Below are 14,973 nucleotides of genomic sequence, written 5' to 3'. Positions count from 1 at the left end.
GAAAGTATGATTATTATTCCTACTTTACAGATGAAAAAATTGAGACTTGGAGAACTGAAGGGACTTGTCCAATTGATGTGAGTATGTTAGCTCCACAACCTGAATCTTAATCTCTGGACTCCAGATCCAGAGCACTTTCCACTTAACAATGCTGTTTGTTACTAAAAGAGTGAGAAGACAGCTTAAAGAATTATTAGGAGTTTCGATTAGAATAAAAAGACTTATTTATCTGAGTGGCTTGAGTAATTCCATATTTTGGGTGTTAACATATACTTTTTTTTTAAATGATGTAAACAATTCAGCATTTTGAGATGTATTGCTGTGATTATTTTTTTCTGTGATACTTTTTCTAAAAGCAGAAGAAACGAATTAGGAGTGATTTGTCTTGAAAAGTTTATAAAAGAGCCTGCAGCTCGACACAGAAAACCAAACTGGATCAGGAGCCAACAGAGAAGAAAGCCAGCTGTGAATCCTAAAGGACGATTTGGGTGGTTCCAGTTCTCCTCTGTCCAATTTCCATTGAAAGTGCAGCCAAAAGCTACGGAGCAATACAGTATCATTCCTGGACTCTCCAAAATATAGATATAATTAACAGTTTAAATCGTTCATGAGTTTCAAGATTTAAAAGGGGTAGGAGGACTAAAAACGGGAAGAAGGGTGAAAGGAGAAATGGAGAAATACGTGTTTTAGGGAGAGCCAGCTTCTCTTCCGCCATTGATGTCTGAGCCAACTTCACTCTAAATCTTAATCAAGTTCATCGCTTAGCAGAACTTGACAGTTTCTGAAAACAAACTGGAATCATTTAGTTCGGTTGCACAAGGAAACTCTAAACAGCTATCCATAAAAGGGGGAAGGGGCTAGTGGCAATCATACTTCATGGGATTGTCCAGAAGAGTAAATGAGACAATTTGTCTAAAACTTATCTAAAACGGGCACACACACACACACAGTCTGTGATAAAGGTGATGCAAGAAGGTAATGATAGAGCAGCAACTGGCTGTGTTTTTATCCTTAAAGAAGGTGGAGAGGGGGTGAGAACTGACCTGGAGGGAAAGATACATTTTGGGGGGGGGGGGGCCTGGGAAAAGCGGGGAGTGAGAAAAAAAGAGCGTGAAATACTCTGTGCACAGAAATTTCCCAAGTGGCCAGAGACGCCTCCGCCTCCTCGACTTTCCCAAGCTGCAGGGCAGCAGTTCCTTCCCGCATTCCAGTGCGGGTCAAGCGGCCGCCCCTCGGTGCACTCTGTGGATGGAAAGAGCGTTAGGAGGAGGCGGGAGTGAAAGCTTCTCTCCTCCTCCCAGGGGTGTGGTTTCAGAGCTGCGGAAAGAGGGTGGGGAGGGGCTGCGGTTTAAGAAATTGGACCTGGTCCCTCTCGACTGTCCCGCGCTAGAGTGGTTTTAGGCTTTGGTTTGCCTGCAGCAGCCGCACAGCTCCCGCACTGCACCATGCCACCGCCTCTGCTGCGCCTCCTGCTGCTCTGTGCCCCTGGGCTGCTGCTCCTGCTTCTGCCCCTCTCCTCTTCCTCCTCTTCTGAAGCCGGGGAACCGGCCGCCTGCGGCCCCTGCGAGCCTGCCGCCTGCCCGCCCCTGCCCCCGCGGGGCTGTCCCCTGGGAGAGACCCGCGACGCCTGCGGCTGCTGCCCAGCGTGTGCCCGCGGGGAGGGAGAGCCCTGTGGGGGCAGCGGCGCTGGCAGGGGACACTGCGCGCCGGGCATGGAGTGCGTGAAGAGCCGTAAGAGGCGGAAGGGCAAAGCCGGGGCAGCAGCTGGCGGACCGGTGGTGAGCGGTGTGTGCGTGTGCAAAAGTCGCTACCCGGTGTGCGGCAGCGACGGTAAAACCTACCCCAGCGGCTGCCAGCTGCGCGCTGCCAGCCTCCGCGCGGAGAGCCTGGGCGAGAAGACTATCACCCAGGTCAGCAAAGGCACCTGCGATCAAGGTGGGAAAAGAACATGCGCCTCTCCCTCTGCTCCCCCGACCCTTGCGTGTTGCTCCCGGTCCCCCGACTTCCAGTAGCGCAGAGAGCGCGCCCCCTGAGTTAGGCTCTAAGTTAGACGCCCCAGGTTTGAGGTGTGCGTAACTGACTGAGCTCAGGTGAGGAGTGAAGCCTATGGAGCCTCTCCGCACCCCGCCCCTTGCCTGCGAGGGAAAGGTGGTAGGTCAGGAGCTGGTGATGGATGAGGCGCACACTAAGGTAATCAGTCTCCTTTTTTGGTAGTGTAATTTAGGATTTTGGCTTAGGAGCCAAAGAAACGAGAGGGAAAACATGCTGAGGACTGTTTATTTCTGGAAAGACTTCCTAAACCACTCCCTCAGCCTCCCCCCCCCCAAAAAAGCATCACCACCCCCGCCTATCCTCGCCTCTTGACCGCTAACTGCCTCAAGCTTCTTAACTCCATCTTGAGATGGAGCCAACTTCCCACCTCCTTGTCATATTCTCTACTTTCATTTTGGGGGTGAGAGGGTGAGGCGATGAGCGGTAAAGAGAGGAAATAGGATGAATTTGACCACGGAGTTCAGGGATGAGGCTTTGAGGGAGGCAACAGGTGTTTGGCATACTTTGCTAGTTCTCACCTCCCAGGTGATTAAAAGATAGAGGTGACATAGTTTGTTGTTTCTGTTTAATAATAACCATAATAATTAATAACTCACATTTACATAGTTTCCTATTTGCCAGGCACTGTGTTAAACCCTTTATCTCCATTGTCAGTGGTTGGAAGCAAATTCACCTGATCAAAGTTCCCTGTGTATGAAAAGTCGTCTATGTGGGGTGCTCTTTGGGCCAAAGGAAAAAACAAACTCCCTTATGGGATGTCTTTGGCTTGAGATGTGTGCTTTTTAATTAGAAGCTGTTAGGGATTTGGGATTATTTTACTGTTTTCTTTCATGCTTGATTCCTCCGCAGGACATACTGATCAGAGGGGGAAACTTTCTGAAATGTTTTTGGTTTTTTTTTTGACAGTCGATCTTGTTTGCTTAGTTTGTCTCAGATAAATCCAAAGTCAATACAAATGTAAGTCCAAGGGGTGACCAATTAAAAAAAGAAGTAGAAAAGAAAGTCCATATTCCCAAAGAAGAAAGCAGAAAATGAACTCCAGTAAAAATAACTGATGTAATAAAACTAACTGAAGTGGCCTTTTTCTACAAGCAAAAGTTCCAAGGGGAATTTATATTCCACACACTTTATTCACAGCCAAGAGAGTGAAGTTTTTGAGAGTTGAGACTTTAGGAATCCTCCCATCTATCCGTCAGGCCCGCTAGGTGTCCCAGTGGACAGCACAGAAAGACTCATCTTCCCGAGTTCAAATCCAGCCTCTGATACTTACCAGCTGGGTGATCAGTTTCCCCTTCTTTAAAATAAGTTAGAGAAGGAAATACAGAAGTTGACTCCTTTTTCCAACTTTCTTTTCTGTGTAGGATTCATCTTTCCAAACCCTTGTATTATTACTATTAAGTAATGAAACAGATTTTATAAGAGATGAAGACTGGACTCATATGGCCTCTTCTCCACATACCTACAACGATCTAAAGTGTAAACTCCTTAAAGACAGGGGTAGAGAAACTGCCTTGCTATAACAGAAAATACCAAGATCAGTGTTTTACTCCCAAATGCTTGAGTTTCAGTGATAGGGTTTTGTTTTGTTTTGTTTCAATTGAAGAATTGTATTTAGATTAGCATTTTGGTTTCATCTGTAACTTAGAAAGTTGTAGGTCCACCTCTCCCTTCCAGAGAGGTAATAAACTTAAAATGCAAAGAAAGGAATACACTTTTAGGCATACCTAATGAGAATGTGTTTTGGTGGATTGTGCATATTTACAATGTAGGTTTTACTTGTTTTTGTTCTGTTGGGAGGAGAGGTCCCTGGGAGGGACAGCTTATAAATACATTCAAAAATTGTGTTACATCAATATTTTTTTAGTTGTTTGTGATTTGGGATAGGAAATGTGAGAGTAAATAGTTTATAAAATTGCCTTCTAACAAAACCTAGACCTTTCAAACACTATATTCCCTTGTGGTTGGGTTGCCCATATCACCTTGATGTATAATTTATAAGCCACAAAAACAACCAAAGTTTATTTTATTCAGTTCCTAGGCCTAGATAAAAGGGGATTTTTTTCAGAACACAGGAAATAAGCCATGTAAAAACCTGAAGCCTTGTTCTCTCTTCCATATCATTAATTGTATTTCCAGGCAAGAATGACAGTTTTGAAATCATCAGATTAAATGTAATATATATTTTTCAAAACAGTATTTGATAGAAATCCAGTTTCATATATAATTCTATTCTATTATTCTTTGTTTATTGAATGTTTGGATTTGTTACGTTCACAATTGAGAGAGAGATCAGTCGAGTAGATGATTTTTCAAGCTACCATAACTTCATATAGAATCAATCCAATCCTTGCACATTGTTTTTTCATTTATTTTTTCAATTGTTCCAATTTCTCCTCTCCATTCCCCTACTTAAAACAAAAAATGCATAATCAAACAAAAAATATTCTATATTGGTTATGTTCAAAAACATGTGTAAAGTAGAAGAGGAAGGAAGAAATTGCTTTTCAGAAATATGGATTGGGAAGGGTTCATGACCAAACATGAGGCAGTAAGGTTCATTGAAGTTTACATAAAATTTTTAAAGTTTTGCACAAACAAAACTAAGAGAAACAGTTAACTGGGGGGAGAAAACCCCCTTGCAACAAATTTCTCTGACAAAAGTCTTTTTTCAAGATATATATAAGGGACTGATTAAATTTATAAAAATATGAGTCATCACCATCACCTGATAGTATGTGACCAAAGGATAGTAAGAGTCAATTTTCAAAATAGAGAAATACGGGCTATCAATAATCTTATGAAAAAATACTCCAAGTCACAAATAATTAGAGAAGTGCAAATTAAAGCAACTCTGAAGTTCCACACCCATTATATTAGAAAAGTTGGCAAAAAGGGGAAATGGCAAATTTTAGAGGGAGGGCAAGAAAACAAGAACATTAATGCACTTTGGGTGGAATAGTGAATTGGTGCAACCATTCTGGAAAGCATTTGGAACTATGCCCAAAGTTATAGAAACAGGCATAATCTTTGACCCGACAATACCAAAAAACAAAGGAAAGAAAAAGGTTCTAAATGTATAGTCCCCTCATTTTATAGCTGAGGAAACGGAGACCTGGAGAAATAAGTTGACTTTTGCCAGAGACATAGGGAGTAAGTGTTCAAATCAAAATTTGAACCCAAGTCTTCTGACTCAAAGTACATTATCCTTGATTCTATGACTCTTATTGGTACTCTTAACAAATTTTTCTTGATGTTAAGATAACTAGTGAAGAAGACTCTCTAGTAAATGGATCACCGCCAAGAGAGGGGGGGAAAGGGGTGTAGACTTCTGTAGAGAAGTCTAATGATAACTATACCCAGCTGAGGTGACCTGGGGGAAGTTATTGGAGTAATTACACTGCTCCATGGTCTAAGTTGGAGGAACACTTTGAGATGAAGTGCCAAGGATTTCCTTCAAGCCTAGAAACCCTCACCCTGGATGTCAGCACCCCAAGACAAAGCCCTATTTGCCTGTGGTATTTATGGCTCTGATTAAATTTCTCTCCTAAGGAAATTTTACCTTCTTTCATACTTGTAGGTCAAGTGTTTTTAATGGATCATTAGATAGATTTCAGGAGACTAAAAACTTGGATGGGGAAAAAAAATTACATCTTTATTTTCAGTAACCTCAATCTGAAATTTAGCATTTCCTCCAATTATTTAAAAAACATTGTTTGGAGACTTTTAAAACATTATTCTTAAACTTCACCTGAAGACCAAAGCAGTCCTTAACACAATATATATATATATATATATATATATATATATATATATATATATATATATTAAGAATCCCTATTCTAAGGTGGCTCAGTAAATAGCAGACCTGGAGACAATAAACCTTGGTTCAAATCTGGCCTCAGACACTTCCTAGCTGTGTGATCTTAGGCAAGTAACTTAGCCTCAGTTGCCTATGAATCTAAGACAGAAGTAAAGGTTTAAAAAAAAATCCTGTTCTTGGTGGACAAGATTGTCTCCTTTTACTCCTACAGATCGAACTGCTTTTATGCAGCATGTTTGGTATTTTTTTGAAAAAAAACTCTTAACATTTTCCTACTGACAGATAGTTGAGCACCTTTAGAAAATGCTAGTGGCAGTAAAGATCCAATGATCACTAACTAGCTCCCCTCTTTCCTGAAAAAGAGCTGTATCAATATTATGGATCCCTTACTTTACACCTTAATAAATGTTGAATGAAAGAATGAAAAAAATTGTTTCTATCTTCTTCCAGGTCAGAAATGAAAGTAATCTTCACCAAAATTAACTATGGCTTACTGGGTTACTAACTCACTTAATAAACCTCCTCTACCTTTATCAATATTTAATTAGCATATAACCATTTCTTTGATAAATCCTGGGATTTTAGGAGTGCCTAGAAATTACACATAAAAGTTCCTTCATATATGTTCATCAATCCAAAACATGCCAGAGCTAGTAAGTAATTGTTCTCCTATACTGACAACAGTTAACTTATTTGTCCAAGTAAGGATCAGGGTGCTCTGCTGACAAGTTCAATGCCAACTGTGAGGCTAAATGATCCCAGATGGATTTAAATATGTCTCTAGCTAGATTCTGAAATTGGATGTAAATGAATTTTAGATTATCTATGCCTTTATTCCCTTTAGTAGCACAAACACAATATTGGGTTGGAACTTTATTAATGGTTTGTCCCATTTTAAATCTTTGCATTTTCAAAGAAATGTGAAAATCTTCTAGATGATCCAGAAGAGAGAAAACATGATAATTAAGGGCATTAATCCACAAAAGCAAATTTAAAAGAGTTGGCAATATTTTAGGCTTATTTCAAGGTGGTCAAGAAAAAAGCAGAAGAAACTCTATGCTCTAAAATATTTATAGCAGCTCTTTTTGTGGTGTCAAAGAACTAGAAACTGAAGGGATGCCTATCAGTTGGGGAATGGCTAGATAAATTTTGACATAAGCATATGATGGAATATTCCCGGGCATAAGAAATGACGAACAAGATGATCACAACAAAAAATCCTGGAAAGATTTATGTGAAGTGATACAAAGTGAAGTGAGCAGAACCTGGAGAATTCTGTACATAGTAACAACAATAATGTACAATGATCAACTTTGAATGACTTAATTGTTATCAAAAAGGCAATCGTCCAGGACAGTCCTACAGAGTCTCATGATGAAAAAGGCTTTCAACTGCCCTAGAAGGAACAGATGGAGTTTCGATGCAGATTGAAATATACCATTCTCCACTTTATTTCCTCCGTGAATTTTTTCTCTAGTGTTAGCTATCTATGCCTTCTTTCATAGCATAAAGAAAAGGGAAATGTGTGTTGTATGATAATATATGTACAACCTATATCATATTGCCTGACTTCTTGAAAAAAAGGGGAGCAGTGGAAAGGAGGAAGAAAAGAATGAGACATAGATTTTGTACATAATTAATGTGAGAATTTATTTCTCTTGGAAAAGTCAATTTGTTATAATTTTTACACATTTATAACAAATCATAAGTATATTATTATGTTACATATATTATCTTTTATATATAAAAATTAAAATAAATAGTAATAAAAAGAGTTGGCAATATTTTTAAAGGGTCAGAACAATTTAATAATTCATCTTATTTTTAACACAGTTATTAGAGGATGTTAATCCTCTGTTCTTCATCCTTCTAGAAAAAAGAACTTAGAGGACATAACCTTAAGCTACATTTAGGAAAAGAAATCATGATCAAGAGTTAGGGGAAATTTCTTTGCCATGAAGATTATTGGACTTTGATGGAATCTTTCTGCAGATCTACTTTTAGAAAATTTAGAGGAAAAAAATTTCAATCGAATTTATATTAAAAATTTTTTTCATTTTAAAGGAAAAAAAGAAAATTAACAGGTAGCTAGGAGCAAGAGAAGGCAGTTAGAATAGCTAGATGGCACAGTGATAGCATACCAGACCTGGAGTTAGGAAAACCAGAGTTCAAACAGCTGTTAACCTGGGCAAGTCACTTAACCCTGTTTGCCTCAGTTTCCTTATCTATAAAATGAGCTGGAGAAGGAAATGGCAAACCACTTTAGTATCTTTGCTAAGAAAGTCCCAAATGGGGTCACAAAGAGCCAGACATGACTGAAAACAATAAACAAAAAAAGAGGAGGGAGTTTATAGTCTTTTTGAAGTCCCTTCAAGCTATAAAATTCTATGATATTCTGATTAAAGTGAACAGGAATTTGCTGAGAACCTAAAAAAAAAGTTTTATTGATGCCTTTTATTTATATGAGCACATTCAGTTCTGAATATATCTATTTCCCATTCTCCACTCAGCAAAACTTTTGCTTAAAGAACTTCAAAAAATTTTTTTCAGAAAACCCAACCTACACATTAACCACATTCAATAGCAAATACAACATTCCACACCCATAGTAGCCTACTTCTCCAGTGAAAAGAAGAAGGCACGTTTCCTCAGAAGTTTGGGACCAGTCTTTCATACGTAATACTCAGTTGTGTTTTCACTGCTCTTTCTGTTTTTAAAGTCATTGTATATACAGTTGTCCTGGTTCTGCTCACATCACTCTTTATCACTTCATGTGTCTTCTTGTGTTGCTCTGAATTCCTCAAATTCATCATTGCATAAAGTACAATTCTTTACATTCAGGGAACATCATGTTTAGTCATTTTCCAATTGATGGGTGCCTACTTGGTTTCTAATTGTTCTCTGCCATGAAAAAATTTACAAATATTTTTGTCTATTTTGAACCTTTGCTCCTGCTTTTGAGGATATGTAACTAGCAGATGATCTTTGGGTCAAAGGATCTAAGCATTTCAGTCACTTGTTTTAAAAATTACTGCAAACTACTTTCCAGAATGGCTGGACCAATTCATAGCTCCACCAATAATGTATTAGTGTGATTATGTTCCTTTAGTTGGTTCAACATCCAACATTGACTTTTTTATCTTTTCTTCTTAATTTTCTGGGTATGATGTGAAACCTCAATTATTTTAATTTGTACTTCTCTTACTCTTAGTGTTTTGAAGCAATCATTGTTCCTAATTGTTGGAAATTCTTTTGAGAATTCTTTATTATCCTTAAACTATTTATCCATTATGGAATGACTCTTGTGATTATGTTCATGTTAATTCCCTACCTATCTTAGATATTACACTTTTATTAGCTAATGCAATTATTACACCCAAATTATAATTTTCCTTCTTATCCTAGCTATGTTGATTTTATTCATGCAAAAAACTTTGTAATTTCTTCCTATCAAAATTATGTTTTATCTTTTCTGATTCTATTTCCCTTATTTAGATAAAGATTTTCCCCAGGGCCAGACATGGTGCTGTCATTATCACTATCTTATTAATAGTTAATAATAATGAATAATTATTAATAATGTAATAATTTGTACTGTTTATTAGTAATAGCTAATAATGATAGCTAACATTTATATCATGCCTACTGTGTGCCAGGCACTGGGAAAGATCCTCTCATTTGATCTTCACAATCTTGGGAGCTAGATGCTATTATTATCCTCATTTTACAGTTGAGGAAACTAAGGCAGAAATTCAGTCATTTGCCCAAGATCACATAGCTAACAAGTGTCCAAGGCTGGATTTGAACTTAGGTCTTCCTGATTCCAGTCCCCATGCTACTTTGTTTCTTATCTGCATGGTGACATAAGTTTATAATCCCTGATACCTTAGAAAGCACAAGCTGTTGGATCTCTTGAGCTCAGGAGTTCTGAGTTGCCATAGGGGAGGGACCCATCTCTAGAAAAAAAAAGCAGGAGCAGTAGAGGAATGGGACTCACTGAGTAGCCCCTGTACTTTCAGCCTCTTTGAAATAGGGAAATCATGTCTTTAAAAATAAATAGGTAAAGGGGCAGCTAGGTAGCACAGTGGCTAGAACCCTACGCTGGGGTCAAGAGCTTCTGGGCTCAGATCCACCCTCAGTCATTTCCATGCTATATTTCCGGGCAAGTCACAGCCCCAATTGCCTAGACCTTACCACTCTTCTGCCTTAGAATTAATATTTAAAATCTTTTCCAAGACAGAAAGACAGAGACAGACAGAAAAGATTAAATTTCTATCAGACTCAGTTGTGAAAGTACTTTTATCCTCTAATTTTTAAAAGATGACAGTTTATATTTAGTTCATATTTGGAACTTCCTGCAGTATATAGTGTGAGATGTTGATACAAGCTTTTTTTTCTTTCTTTCCAAACTGCTTTTCAGTTTTCCCATCTATTCTTGCCTATAAGATGTCCTTTTCCAAGTAATTCGTGCTCTTGAGTCTATCAAAAGCCGAGGAACTGAGTATGATTTTTTAAAATATATTTATTTGCTTGTCTAACTTGTTTCATTGATCTGCTTTTTTGTTTGTTTTTTAAGCAGTACTGAAATACTTCTGATGGTTACTGCTTTATTATATTAAATTTGAGATCTGGAAGTTTATTTTCTCCACCCACTCCATCCCCTTTTTCCATTATTTCCCTAGAGATTCTCAACTTCTTGTTCGTTCAAACAAATTTGGATATTATTTTGTCTAGTTCTATAAAAGTAACTCCTCGGTAGTTTGATTTGTAGGGAGACAGTGAGGTTTTCTGCTAGCCAAATTTTTTTGCTTTTGATTGATAAAGAAGGGGTAGGGTGTGAGTGGTTGGAAAACAATAACTTTTTGTCTTCTTGTTTTGGCTCAGATTTATTTTCACGCTAAAGCAGAGAGGACTTTTGTAGATAATTATCTGAAAGGAAGGGATGACATCTTTGAACCCACAGGAGGTGGAAAAGAAAAGATGCAGTCATCGCTGGAGGGCACTCTGCCTTCCGTTTATTAGGTGGCATATGACTAAGGACCTTCTTTAGGTTAAGTGATAGCCACAACAAGTCAGGTAAGTGGCACAGTGGCTAAAGTGCCAAGTCTAGAACCAGAAAGACGTATTCTCAAATTCAAATGTGGCCTCAGGTACTCATTAGCTTTGTGACCCTGGGCAAGCCACTTAACCCTGTTTGCCTCAGTTTCCTTATCTGTAAAGTGAGCCAGAGAAGAAAATAGCAAATCACTCCAGTATCAAGAAAACATTATGTCTTGATAGATTGATGCCTAGATCACTTCTGAAATTTGGTAGCTATCAATTTTGTTGTTTTGGAGGTAGCTAGAGTAGCACAGTAGCTAAAGCTCTGGAAGATCCAAGTTTAAATCCAGCCTCAGGCACTTAATAGTTGAGGGCAAGTCACTTATCCTCTGTGTGCCTCAATTTCCTCAACTGTAATATTAAGGGGAAGGACAGCACCTCCCTCTCAGAGTTATTGTGAGAATGAAGTGAGATAATATGTGTAAAGTATTTACCCAGTGCCTGGTCCAAATCAGTGCTATATAAAGGCTTATTCCCTTCTCCTCCCATTCCCTCATCCAATTGCTTGGTCACCAGATCCCTTGAGTCTTTTCTGAAATGGTCCTTAGGGTGGATGCCATGGGGCAGCATTCTAGATAAGACTGCCTTATAAGAAGGTTCTTTTGCTCCTTGGAATTCCCTTGGACTGAGTCCAAGGACAACCTTACTCATAACTGAATTCCTCTAGAGTGAATAGGATTATTTTGAGGTTTCTGTGCATTTCCTCTAACTCTGACTACCCTAAAAGTAGACCAATCTTGTCTTCCCTTTGAAACTTACTGGTGGTGAATACCAAAAAACAAAGCCTTGAACAGTCATCCAAAGTTGTAAATCCGGAGTACCTGATGGGGTGGCTAAGCTATGGAGTGTGTGAATCACACTTCTGTGTCTGTGTGAGAGTGAGTGGGAATGAGAATGTGTGTGTGAGTGAGAGAGTGCGTGTGCATGCCTCTGTCCAACCTGAGAATGAAATGGGGTGATTTCAAGCCCCCCAGGAGGTGAGAACAGGGGAGGTGATGCTATTTCTAAATCCTTTTCAATTCATCCTACTCCCAGCCGCCAAAATAATTTTCCTGAAATGCAGTTCTGACTGAGTCGTGCCCCTACTCAGGAGTAGAAGATGAGAGAACTAAGAGATTGGGAAAATTCTGCTTTTTAGCATTTAAAATGTTTAATATCTCAGCTTCAGACTACCTTTCAGGCTTATTACGGATTGTTCTCCATGGATCAGCCTGCCATATGCTGCTTGGGACCATCTGAAGCAGGCTCTGGAATGGTTTGTTAAATTTACTGTATAAGCAATTACAGTTTGGAAATCAACAAATGCTACAAATCAGGACTGGATTTATGGATCTGTGGTTTGTCTAAACCTAAAAAGTAATGGAGATGGGAAAAGTAGTGCTCCAGGTTAAATTTTAAAGTGTGTCCAGTGTCAAAACTTTTTTTTTTCCTGGAGATCTAGTCATAAAGCATTAACCAGCATAGCGCGGAGTCCAGTCATAAGGGTCCTTTTTGCACTCCATCTCTGCCTCTTTGTAATGATTGCTCCCTCATGCCTCAAATGTGCTCTTGTTTCACCTCCATTTTTTAGAATTTTCTTATTTCCTTTAAGCACCACCTACAATATGAAAATATTTCCTAATATGTCTTCCCTCCCAAAATCACCTTGGTTTTGATTTGTGTGTATTTTTTTAACCTTTACTTTCTTAGAATCCATCCTAAGTAGAACCACAGAGAATCAGCCAAAAAGCTAGTCGAAATAATCAACAACTTTAGCAAAGTTCCAGGATACAAAATAAACCCACATAAGTCATTAGCATTTCTATATATCTCCAACACATCTCAGCAGCAAGAATTAGAAAAAGAATTTCCATTTAAAATCACCCTAGACAATATAAAATACTTAGGAATCTATCTGCTGAGACAAATACAGGAACTATATGAACACAACTACAAAACACTCTCCACACAATTAAAACTAGATTTAAACAATTGGAAAAACATTGATTGGTCATGGGTGGGGTGAGCTAACATAATAAAAATGACAATCCTACCCAAATTAATTTACTTATTTTAGTGCCATATCCATTGAACTACCAAAAAACTTTTTTACTGAATTAGAAAAAAACATAACAAAGTTCATTTGGAAGAACACAAGATCAAGGATATCCAGGGAAATCATGAAAAAATGCAAAGAAAGGAGGACTTGCAGTTCCAGATCTCAAACTATACTGTAAAGCGGTGGTTATCAAAACAATTTGGTACTGGCTAAGAGACAGAAAGGAGGATCAGTGGAATAGACTTGGGGTAAATAACCTCAGCAAGACAGTCTATGATAAGCCCAAAGATCCCAGTTTTGGGGACCAAAACCCACTATTTGATAAAAACTGCTGGGAAAATTGGAAGATAGTATGGGAGACATTAGGTTTGGATCAACATCTCACACCCTACACCGAGATAAACTAAGAATGGGTGAATGACCTGAATATAAAGAAAGAAACTATAAGCAAATTAGGCGAACACAAAATAGTACACTTGTCAGATCTTCAGGAAGGGAAAGACTTTAAAACCAAACAAGAGCTAGAAAAAATCACAAAATGTAAAATCATTAATTTTGATACATCAAATTAAAAAGGTTTTGTACAAACAAAACTAATGCATCCAAAATTAGAAGGGAAGTAACAAATTGGGAAACAATCTTCATTACAAAAACCTCTGACAAAGGTCTAATTACTCAAATTTATAAAGAGCTAAACTAATTGTACAAAAAAATCAAGCCATTCTCCAATTGATCAATGGGCAAGGGACATGTACACTTTCAGTTAAAGAAATCAAACTATTAATAAGCACATGAAAAAGTGCTCTAAATCTCTTATGATCAGAGAAATGCAAATCAAAACAACTCTGAGGTATCATCTCACATCCTGCAGATTGGCTAACATGACAGCAAAGGGAAGTAATGAATGCTGGAGGGGATGTGGCAAGTTGGGACATTAATGCATTGCTGGTGGAGTTGTGAATTGATCCAACCATTCTGGAGGGCAATTTGGAACTATGCCCAAAGGGCGATAAAAGACTGTCTGACCTTTGATCCAGCCATAGCACTGCTGTGTTTGTACCCTAAAGAGATAATAAGGAAAAATACACGTACAAGAATATTCATAGCTGTGCTCTTTGTGGTGGCAAAAAATTAGAAAATGAGGGGATGGCTGAATAAATTGTGGTATCTGATAGTGATGGAATACTATTGTGCTGTAAGGAATAATAAAGTGGAGGAATTCCATGGGAACTGGAACAACCTCCAGGAATTGATGCAGAGCGAAAGGAGCAGAACCAGGAGAACATTGTACACAGAGACTGATACACTGTGGTACAATTGAATGTAATGGACTTCTCCATTAGTGGCAGTGCAGTGATCCTGAACAACTTGGAGGAATCTATAAGAAAAACCACTATCCACATTCAGAGGAAACACTGTGGGAGTAAAAACACTGAAGAAAAACAACTGCTTGAATACATGGGTCGAGGGGATATGGCTGGGGATGTAGACTCTCAATGAATATCCTAATGAAAACATCAACAACATGGAAATAGGTTCTGATCAAGGACACAAGTAATACCCAATGAAATTGCTCTTTGGCTGTGGGAAGGGTGGGTGGAGGGGAGGGAGGGAAATAATGTGATTCTTGTAACCAAGGAATAATGTTCTAAAATTACTAAATAGATTAATTCAAATAAATAAAATAAAAATTTTAAAAAGAATACATCCTAAGTATCAATTCTAAGGCAGAAGAATGGTAAGGGCTAGGCAATGGGGGTTAAGTGACTTGCCCAGGGTCACACAGCTAGGAAGTGTCTGGGTCCATCTCTGAGCCCAGGACCTCTCAACTCCAGGCATGACTCTCTATAAGCTTCCTCTTTTTCATATAAAAATTGTCTTCTCTACTTTACAATCAAGGTCCAATTCATTTTTGTCTCCCCTGTTGTTTGTTCAGTAATGTTTGGCTCATTGTTGTTCAGCC

The 14,973-nt window shown here is 38.5% G+C and overlaps 1 protein-coding gene across 1 annotated transcript in view; it reads left to right on the top strand.

The window, feature by feature from the left end:
- The first annotated feature begins 1,214 nt into the window (after window positions 1-1,214).
- IGFBP7 (insulin like growth factor binding protein 7) overlaps window positions 1,215-14,973 on the top strand; it is a 90,296-nt gene continuing 76,537 nt past the window's right edge. Inside the window, exon 1 of the mRNA XM_001369803.5 lies at window positions 1,215-1,935. Within this exon, the coding sequence (XP_001369840.1) occupies window positions 1,446-1,935 (490 nt within the window). The 5' untranslated portion in view covers window positions 1,215-1,445. The remainder of the gene's footprint in view (window positions 1,936-14,973) is intronic.

The sequence above is a fragment of the Monodelphis domestica genome, chromosome 6 (genome assembly GCF_027887165.1).
Source record: "Monodelphis domestica isolate mMonDom1 chromosome 6, mMonDom1.pri, whole genome shotgun sequence".
NCBI classification, from domain to species: domain Eukaryota; kingdom Metazoa; phylum Chordata; class Mammalia; order Didelphimorphia; family Didelphidae; genus Monodelphis; species Monodelphis domestica.
This window is presented reverse-complemented; position numbering and strand designations above follow the sequence as displayed.